Below are 10,540 nucleotides of genomic sequence, written 5' to 3'. Positions count from 1 at the left end.
ACATCCCCAGCCCCTTAGTAGTGTCTTTATTCTGATGTTTATTTGTAAACATCACAGCCTCTAGTCAAACCTAATTCCCAAGTCCCCAGATGCACCCAAGTCCTCTAAGGTGCTGGCAGGGGCAGCATGTTCGCTGCAGTGTTTGTGGGTAAGAGAATGACCACCCATGCAGAAGGCTAGCCTGGGCCACATGCTTCCTGCCTTGGCCCTCCCATCTCTCTTGGTGGAGAAAGGTTGTTCCCAAAGCACCACCCAGCTAGGTCTGAGGGCCAAGAATGGAGTAAGTCCAGGCCTTGTTTTCCTGCTGTCCATAGTTGAATAGTCCTGAGCTGTAGGAGCTCCCTGAAGCCAGCCAGCCTCGCATCGCTCCTTGGCTATGGCTACTGAGGAACCAGTCCTTGAAGGGTGATGGGCTGGCTGGGCTCACTCTGGCAGCTATAGGCGCAACCTTTTGATATCCTCACTGCGGAAGTCTATGCGCAGAGCCAGCACCTGACGCACTTCAGCAGGGGTGAGGCGCCATGTCAGTGGGCCAGAGTTGGCACCCCAGTAATCTAGGATCTCAGTCACCTGTGTGTAAAAAGAGAAACCACTCAGCAAGGTGGGGGGCTATCCTGAGGGAAGGCCCTGGGCTCCACCAAGGGCAAAGCAGGGTACCTAGGAAGGGGAAGGTTCCCCACAGGGTAGGGCTGCTGATAGACATGAGAAAGTGACAGGGATCCAAAATTTTGTTTTTGCCTCTTTCCAGTCTCTTTTCCTGGCTAGGCTGAGGAAGCTCCACATACCCGCTCCAGATTGAGGATTGTGGCCATCTGGGAGAGCCGGGCAAACTTGTCTCTTATGGTCCAGGTTGTCACGGTGGTAAGGTAGGCAATGAGTGACCTCAGCTCCTTGTCAAACTGGAGACCACCCAGCTGAAGAGAACACAAGCCAACGTTCTGTTTAAGGTGGACAAGCAGCACTAGTCTCCAACTGCCCTCAGAACTGAGAGACAAGGCCAGCTGGGCCTCAGGCAGTGCCAAGTGGCTTATTTGCTCTAGGGCATTAGAAGCCAGGGCAGGATTGGGCCCACAAACACAGGGTCTGCAGGTGGCAGAGCACTGAAGTCTTGGGAAGGCATGACTTGTTTTCTTCAGACGAAAGAGGTGTGAATCTGGGCTCCCTTGACTTACCCGGTTAAAGGTGGATTTTAGCACCACTTTCTCCAACTCGACGGCAACAAGGCTGGTCATGAGGCTGGTCAGGCTGTCATAGATGACTGGGGACAGGCTGGCCTGCACAGAGGCGTGGTATCAGTGGAGTCCTGCCTAGCCCCTCTGTCTCTCACTGGAGTCTTCAGGAGAAGGGGACAATTACATAAGACCATGGGGGAGTATTTCCAAGGCTGGGGCTCAGAAGGGCTTTCAGAGTTTGCAGCAGGTGTGATAAGACACAGGCTGCTGGTGTGGGCAGAGATGGGTAGTTCCCTAAGCCCCCACTCACCTTGAACTCTGCCATTTGCTGTTCCAGGTTAAGGATGAACTGTTGTACCCAAGGGTCATTGGCCTCATAGTCATTGAATTCTTCCTATTGTCATGAAGCAAGGGTGGGTCAACATGGGCCTCTAAGAAGTACCACTCACTCCCACCCCTTCTTTACCCCTCTATGAAAAAAAATGTAAGAGGCCCTTCCTCTCTGTAGCCTCTGACTCCTTCAGTTCAGAACCAGCTAGTCTTCCAGGCTGGCAGAACTGCTGCATCACACCTCTAGCCAGGGAAGAGCCCTGGGCTGTGGAGCCATGACAGACTATGGCAAGGCACCTGGCTGCCTGTTTCTCCTGCAGCTCATGTTTTATAGGAGCGAAATCACTAGGCTAAGGGAAAAAAATTCCTGAGTCTACAAGATGTGGGGCAAAAAAAGCCTCAGTAAAAAGAAATAGGTCTAGGCAAATTCCCTTCACATGTTTCTCTGATGTAGCAACAAGTTGTTTCTCGGAAGGACCCTAGTCCTTGAGAGGGAGGCAGCTGAGCAGTACGCTAAGGTCTAGTGTGATCAGATGGCTCCACAGTCCTCTTGCTGGGGTGGGGGAAGGGTAAGCCTGGGCTTGTAGACTGCAGTGGTCAGGCTGACCTCCTCGATGTTGTGGGAGACAGACAGAAAGGTGTTGATCCAAGGCTGCACCTGTGGTTTGACTGCTGTGCTGTTGAGCTCCGTCAGCCCTTCCTATGCAATGACAGGGCAGAGACACATCAGTCACACATCCCCACCCTTTCCGTTTTTTTCTATCCCTCCCTCAAGTGCAGGGTACTCTTGCAGCTCTGAGGCCCTCTACAAACTCTATGGAAAGCAGAAAGGAGATCATGCTCATAAAAGGATCCAGAAACAAAAGGTCCTTTTCCAGATCTGTGCAGATTCAGGTCCAGAATGAAGTCCTGAGGTTGTTTTAGTAAACTCTCAAAAGAAGATTTTATAGTGCCTAGTTCTTAGCAGCACCTGTGACTAAGGGCAAACAGCAAGTCAGAGTAACCAGCAGGTTACTTTGAGTATCTTTCTGAGGTACCACATGGAGATTCTGGGGCTTACCTGTAAAAGGTCTCGGAATTTGCTGGACACAGCAGCCAAGTCAGAAAGGCAGCTGTCAAACTTGGCCTGGGCCTGCTCACCTCCAATGCCCTGGCTGAACAGCTTGGTGCAGTCACTCTAGGAGAGAACACAGCTTTAGACTACTAAGCACGCCTATGCCATGGGAATGGGAATGGTGAGGAAGTGCAGAGGAGGCCAATATGCAACCAGCCATCTCTTCTCCTTCAGCCCTTTTTTGGGGGAGGACAGGTACTGTGGATTTAACTCAGGGACACTTTACCATTGAGCTATATCTCCATCCCTTTTTAAAATTCTGAGACAGGGTCTTACCAAGTTGCTCAGGGTCTCACTAAGTTACTGAGGCTTGTCTTGAACTTGTGATCCTCCTGCCTCAGCCTCCTCTATGAGCAGCTTTGACCTATCTTATGCAAGAGTCGTTATGGCCTTCAAAAAACCTGAATTCTACTCTTATGGCCTTCAAAAAACCTGAATTCTACTCTTGTGGCTCTTCTACTTCCTACTGTAATATAGGGAGAGGGGAGGTGAAGAAAAAACATGCCAGAAATTTTTTTATACCTTTAGAGCCAGACATTTTGGGGTTCAAGTCCTGGATCAGCCATGTATTTGTTGAGTGACCTTGGGCAAATGATTTAAAGTTTCTGAGATTTAATTTCCCTATCCATAAAACAGGAACATAGATTCCTGTTCCCTTGGTGCTTGCGAATTGTATGAGATAATACACAAAATGCCTGGTGCATTGTAAGCACTACGGAGATACTCATCATTATCATTTTGTGGTACTGGGACCCTTTACCACTGAGTGACATTTCCAGCCCTTTTTTCTTTTGACAGTTTTTGTTGTTGTTATTTAATATTATTTCTTACTTATAGATATACATAAAACCTTTATTTTATTTATTTTTATGTAGTGCTGAGGATTGAACCCAGTGCCTTGTGTGTGTTAGGCAAGCGCTCTACCATTAAGCTATAACCCCAGCAAGGGTCTTGCTAAGTTGCTGAGGCTGGCCTCAAACTTTTGATCCTCCTGTCTCAGCCTCCTGAGTGGTTACCATGTGCTACTATGCCTGGCTGACACTATTATTGTTGTACTTTTCACCTCTTCAATATTTAGGTCTGACTGTCAAAGGGAAATTATCATGGTCATTACTGAGATTTAACTAAGGCACAGAGAATTTAATAACTTACTAAAGCCATAGCAGTAGGTTGTGGAACTGGGATTGTACCTCAGGAATTGCAGCTTCAGGGTGTTTGTTCCTGATCACTGCACTACAGCCCAGGTGTAGAGAACTTCATAGGGGTCCTGCCTGAAGCTCATGGTAATTTGGGTTGCCAGGAGCTGCCCACATTTCTTGTAGTAGTCCTTAGAAAGTCTGTGCTGTTTTGGACACAGCAGAAGCAGTGTGGAGAGACGCAAATGAACTGGTTTATTGGGCAGCAGACCCAGCTCCCACGCCCAGCCTGTTCACCTCATCTGGAAATGGGTATCAGCCCCCTGAATCTGGTTATCACAAAGGGCTGCTGATGAGGCTGAGAAAGAGTATCTTTGAAATGCAAGTCTAATTTATGGGAATTTCTCCGTTTTTTTGCTACTCACCTTTTCTTTTATTTGGCTAATTCTACTGGCTTAGTTATGAATGTCTAACATTTCCTAAAATTTTACTTAAAAATACAACAGATTGACAAGGATGAAGCCATGCAGAGTGCTATGGTGTACGCCTATAATCCCAGTGGCTGGGGAGGCTAAGGCAGGAGGATTGCAAGCTGAAGGCCAGCCTCAGCATCTTAGTGAGACTCTGTCTCAAAAAAAAGGGGGGGGGGCTAGGGATGTAGCTCAGCAGAAAAGTGCCCCTGGGTTAAATCTCCATTGCCAAAAACAAACAAAATACTCTAACAGGCTGATGCTAGGAATACAATCTCAAGTGCCATGACTTAAAAACAATGATGAAAGCCTCCTGACACAAGAGACACGTTATTGATACATTGTGAGCATCACCTTATTTTATTCTATTTGAGAGCCTCCTTGGGGTAAATTCCTAAGTTAGTCCATATCTCCATATCCTGAGCTCAGGAACTCTATTAGCTACTAGGCCTGTGTGCTGATTCCAGCCTCTTCCTTGGTCTTCACAGTGCCCACTTCACAACAGCTTGTGCAAGCGGCCCTTTGCCTCTGCCGCAAAGCCTCTGCCTCTATAGTATTACCCACTGGAAGCAGGACCCTAGCCTCCTTTGTATCCCAGAGGCTGAGTCTAAGAGTGGAGAAGAATTGGGCACCTCATTTCCTAATATTTAGCAAAGTGATTGATCCATGCTATTCTTTTTGTTTTGTTTTTTAATACCAGGAATTGAACCCAGAGGTGCTTTATCTCTGAGCCACATCCCCAACCTTTTTAGTTTTGAGACAGGGTCTCTCAAATTGCTCAGATAGTTGCTGAGGCTGGCTTTCAACTTTCAATCCTCTTTCCTCAGCCTCTCAAGGGACTAGGATCATAGCATACACCAGCCATGCTGTTATTTAACTGTTATAATTAATAAGTATCATTGAGGGGCTGGGGATGTGGCTCAAGCGGTAGCGCGCTTGCCTGGCATGCGCGTGGCCTGGGTTCAATCCTCAGCACCACATACAAAAGAAAAGATGTTGTGTCCGTTGAAACTAAAAAATAAATATTAAAAAAAAAAAGTACAACTGAATGCCTCTTCTGTATCAGGTGGTTTATATTATTGTATTCATTTGACTATAACTTCCTTGGGGAAGAGGTTATGATTCCTGCTTTAAAAGTGAGGAGGCTGGGGCTGTAGCTCAGTGGTAGAGCATTTGCCTAGCATGTGTGCGGCACTGGGTTTGATCCTTAGCCCAACATAAAAATAAACAAATGAAATAAAGGCATACCGTCCATCAACAACTATTAAATAAACAAACAAACAAAAAAGTGAGGAGACCAAGGCTCAGGAAGGTTACGGAACTTGCCTAAAGCCACAGAACTGGTCAGAGATCAAGTGGAGATTTGAACTCCATAGTATCTGACTCATAGTCCATGCAATTTCTCCTCAACACTGCTGCCTTCCTTTAAAATAACAGCAACTAAAAAAGTAAACAAACCAACAAGAACCCAGCTACTAGCTTGAACAGGGTTTGAGGATCCTTATTTAATGTGTCATATCCAGAGTTTTGTCATAAAAATAGTATACTTTTTTTATAAAATGTTTTCACCCTGTTTTTCATTAGGTTACCCAACAAACCCCAAGTAGGGCAGGGTAGAGATCTGTCCCTCATTTTACAGATGACAAACTAAGGCTCAGAGAACTAAGGCTCAGAGTTAAGGGACTTGGCTAAGGTTCTATGTCAAATATGAGCTGGAAGATCTAATTTGAATTCTATCTTGCTACTCATGGCCAGAGCTTTCCCCATGGTCCACAGATGTCTTGTTATCATGACAATCACTAATGAATTCCCCTGAGTATGGCTCTATGTGAGAGAATGCTCCAGTCCCCACCATAATGAGTACAGGGCTCTTTCTCAAAATGGCAAGCTATAGCTGCTAAAAGCTGATAGGCAATTTCCCTTGTACCTCCAGAGTCTTCTTCAGAGTGGAGATGTTTTCACTGCAGACTTCCACATTGTTCAGAGTCACCTGCGAGATGAAGAAGGAAAAATGTGAGGTCCTGTTCACTGTGCTTGCTGCCTACTCCAGTGCCTGACTGGCTGTCAGTTATACTCCATGAGGCTCAGAGAGGGATCTAAGATGCTAAGGAAAGCCCGCATCACCGTCATCAGGTGGGATACTTAGGTCTTGGACTGGGGAGAATGGTGAACAAGGCTTACCCTTTCTTCTGTGCCTGATGCCAAGACAGCAAAGTATCAGGACTGCACAGGTAGAGCCTAGTTTCCAAGTCTTTTTGCTCCATGATACTTACAGGTACACAGGTCAAGGATAAGTCCTGGCCTCCAAATTGGCAATCCTGGGCTAGGGATGTAAGGTCTGATGTTTACTTACCAAGAGCTTCCAGAGAGCCTGCCACCCAGGAGGCATTTTCTCAACTATTATCTCACTACCTCTACTGAATACCTGCCTAAAAGTTTTATCAGGTCCTGTTTATAGGAGTGGGAAATGATACTCTTTAGCAGGTAAAATGGTTCACCAAGGTCAGCCGGCATTGACAGACTAAATATTTACTGAGTACTTGCTATGGGCCATGCACTGTTCCAGACATTTGGGAAAAAGCAGTTCACCAAACAGACAAAATCCACCCACTCAGGGCAGGGGAATAGCTCAGTGGTAGAGTGTATGTTCAGAATGTGTGAGGCCTAGGTTCAGTTTCCAGTGTGCACAATGCACACACATGGCACAATACCATCTGCTACAATAGAGTTGACATTCTTGAAGGGAAATCTGATAGTAAACAAATATATGTATTATATTAAATATATGTCAGGTGGTGATAAATATTATGAAGAAAATAAAACAGGTACGGGGACAGAAACTCAAAAAAGTGGTAAGGCTGGCTGGGAACAGTGGTGCATACGCATAATCCTAGTGGCTCGGGAGGCTGAGGCAGGAGGATGACAAGTTCAAAGCCTCAGCAACTTAGTGAGGCCCTAAGCAATTCAGTAAGACCCTGTCTCTAAATAAAAATACAAAAAAAGGGCTGGGGATGTGGCTCATGGTTAAGTGCCCCTGCATTCAACCCCTGGTACCAAAAAACAAACAAACAAAAAAACAAACCCCAAACCAAAATCAAAACCCAAAGCTAGTGACAAGGCCACATAGTTTTTTTTTTTTTTTTTTTTTTTTTTTTTTTTTTTTAAAGAGAGAGTGAGAGAGGGGGACAGAAAGAGAGAGAGAATTTTAACATTTATTTATTTTTTCTTAGTTCTTGGCGGACACAACATCTTTGTTGGTATGTGGTGCTGCTGAGGATCGAACCCGGGCCGCACGCATGCTAGGCGAGCGCGCTACCGCTTGAGCCACATCCCCAGCCCCCAAGGCCACATAGTTGAAACCAGGATTAGAATTCAAGGGGGTCCCCACTCTGGGCCAACAGCTCCTTCTTTTATTACTCACTTGCCTTAGAGACTAGAAGCAGCATGTGACAAAAGTGATTATCAAGGCACAAACTCCTACAGCTACGTAGAGGAAAGCAGAACTGCTTTGATCTGCAGAATGCAAGGGAGGCTGTGTGGCAGAGTTGGTGGCTGAGTTGAACTTGTAAGGCTGAAATGGTTCTGAGAGGAGATGAGGGTGAGTACACTTCTGCACCCCATCAGCCTCTCCAGCTCACTATTCTATTTGGGATGTGTGTATATTGCTAGGTTTTGAAACCAGGGTCTCATACATGCTAGACAAGCTCTCTACCACTGAGCAACACTCATCAGCCCACTGATATTTTCTCAGGGGTACATAGTTTCCTGACATTATCTGGTATACATGTTTCTTGTCTGCTTTTTCCATTAGAATGAGATCCCTGAAGGCAGGACCTAGCCTGTTTTCACCACCACTATATCTCTAGTACAGTACTATTTGACTTCTTGATAATGCAAAGATTCTAAATCTGAACTGTCTAGTATACCAGCCCCTAGGTATCTATGGTTACTGAGCACTTGAAATGTGCGTTACATGACTCAGGGACTGGATTTTTAAATATAACTTTAAGTTTTTAAGATTTTTTAAAATTTACTTACTAATATTTGCAGTACTAAGGATCAAACCCAGGGAGCTCTACCACTTAGGTATATCCCCAGACCTTTTTATCTTTTGAGACAGTTGCTCAGGATGGTTTTGAACTTGCAATCATTCTGCCTTGGTCTGAGTCACCAGGATCACAGGCATCTGCCACTATACTCAGATTAAATATAAATGTACTTTTAGTTCTAAATTTAAACTTATATTTATTTTTTGATACCAGGGATTGAACTCAGGGGCACTCAACCACTGAGCCACATCCCCAGCCCTATTTTGTATTTTATTTAGAGACAAGGTCTTACTGAGTTGCTTAGAGCCTTGCTTTTGTTGAGGCTAGCTTTAAACTTGTGATCCTCCTGCCTCAGTCTCCGAGGCTGTTGGGATTACAAACGTGTGCCATCATGCCTGGATTAAATGTAAATTTAAATAGTCACTGTGGCTAGTAGCTATATGTTGGACAGCTCACCTATAGAACCTAGGATGGTGCCTGATATACAGAAGCTTATCAATCAGTATTTGTTGAATGAGTAAGTTAAAGAATGCACTCTGGAAAAGGGATAATGTAAGAAAATGCAGAATGGCAGAAAAACTCTGAAATGTTTGGGAGACCAACAGAGCTCAAAGACACACAGATCTACAGGGGTAGGTGACACAGATCTACAGGGGTAGGTGAGGTCTGACTAGACTTTCAGTGCTGTGCTGAATAGCTGGCCCTTTGTTCTGTGGTCAGTGGAATGGCACTGAGGACTCTTCAGAGAAAAGTTTTATACAGCTGGGTGTAATCCAGTTACCTGGGAGGCTAAAGCAGGAGGATGAAAAGTTTAAGGCCAGCCTAGGGAACTTAGCAGGACCCTGTCTCAAAATAAAACAAAAAGAAGTAGGGATGTAGCTCAGAATTACTTGCCTAGTATGTGTAAGATCCTGGATCAATCCTCAGTACTATAAGAAAGAGAAAGTAAGGACAGAAGGAAGAGGAGACAGAAAGCTGAATGCCACATGAACACTGCTATAGTGTACAAATACTATTCTATAGGTTGTGAGTGGGAGCAATTTGAGAGGTCTCAGTGTCTCTAGACTGGTGTCTGGTGACATGGCCAGGAGGGCAGAGTAGGGAAGAGCCATAAGTCAGGAATTTAAGGATCTCAAGATATAAGGAGAATCCCAGAACTCCAGGGATTGAGACTGGGAAGTCCTTCCTCTGACTGCTGCCCTTGCTGGCTTCCTGCAGTCTATACTGAAGAATCACTGTTGACAGTGCTGCTAAGGCCACTCTGAGTATGGAGGGAAAAGGCTACAGGCCACAACACAAACATGCTTATTTAATAAGTTTCCAGAGAAATAACTCCACTGTCTTGACAGCTGAAGGATGAAGGCCACAACATGAATGTTTCCAAGGCATTTAAGGACACCAAAAATAACTGCCATAAGGGGAAAATGGATTTGAATTCAGATGGTATTGATTTCAAAGTTTCCCTTGTACTGACAATCCTTGTAAGCATGGATTCACAGGGCTTATCCTGCTCATGAAAAATGATATGTCAGTACAGTTGGGAAATTCATTCTAACAGGTAAATGAATCAAAAGTGTTATAAAAGGTAGGCTCTGTGGTGGGAGTGATGATATTTTTAAGTGTTTGGCATAAGGAAAACTAGAAATTTGTCACCAAGCATTTAGCACCACCTTTCTTTTTGGCCTTATCTTCTGGATCCTCCAACAATGAAGCTTTCTGAATGGGAGGTCCTCATAGAGCAAGGAGTGAGTTGAAGGCATACTGACTGGCCAGCCTTGAGGAAGTGTGGAGTCAAGTGGAAAACAGGACTGGAAAGATTTGGGAGGACTTAAATAGATGACCAGGTAAAGACATCTAGCTTTTACGGGGTAGGCAGCAAAGCCAATGAAAACTTCTGCACACAGAAATGAATGAATCTTTAAGTCAGTTCATGATGCTGGTTGCTGGAAGTTTTGGCAAAGTTCTCCAAACTCCAAAGGTACCACATTTCACAGGTAACAATTTCTCGGAGCTGATCCTCTTTTCTGGCAACAATTGCAACATCCCAGATTAAAGGAACTCATGCCCAGGGAAAATACTTTCAGTGACAAGAGTGAGTCGGGCTGCTTAAATAGTCTTCACACTAACCAGTCTGACAGACTGGTTAATGTGGTTCCCCTGCACAGGGACAAGGTAGATTTTAGTAAGTTAGGACTCTGTCTCTAAAAACAAAAGCTTTGAACTCTTTGGGGGTTACAGACCTCTTTAATAATCTGACAGACTAAGGACC

General features: G+C 45.0%; 1 protein-coding gene across 2 annotated transcripts in view; it reads right to left on the bottom strand.

Annotated features, from left to right (window-relative positions):
- Positions 1–11: 11 nt before the first annotated feature.
- Positions 12–10,540, bottom strand: part of Cog4 (component of oligomeric golgi complex 4) — a 30,115-nt gene continuing 19,586 nt past the window's right edge. Inside the window, exons 13-19 of one of the 2 annotated variants that reach the window (XM_005318404.4) lie at positions 6,150–6,212; positions 2,563–2,679; positions 2,110–2,202; positions 1,483–1,566; positions 1,173–1,274; positions 786–914; positions 12–570 (exon numbers count right to left, since the gene is read on the bottom strand). In XM_005318404.4, the coding sequence (XP_005318461.1) occupies positions 436–570; positions 786–914; positions 1,173–1,274; positions 1,483–1,566; positions 2,110–2,202; positions 2,563–2,679; positions 6,150–6,212 (723 nt within the window). In that variant the 3' untranslated portion in view covers positions 12–435. Of the gene's footprint in view, positions 571–785; positions 915–1,172; positions 1,334–1,482; positions 1,567–2,109; positions 2,203–2,562; positions 2,680–6,149; positions 6,213–10,540 lie in introns of those variants that run through there. The other variant, XR_002483230.3, reaches the window with a different exon arrangement.

The sequence above is a fragment of the Ictidomys tridecemlineatus genome, chromosome 15 (genome assembly GCF_052094955.1).
Source record: "Ictidomys tridecemlineatus isolate mIctTri1 chromosome 15, mIctTri1.hap1, whole genome shotgun sequence".
NCBI classification, from domain to species: Eukaryota; Metazoa; Chordata; class Mammalia; order Rodentia; family Sciuridae; genus Ictidomys; species Ictidomys tridecemlineatus.
This window is presented reverse-complemented; position numbering and strand designations above follow the sequence as displayed.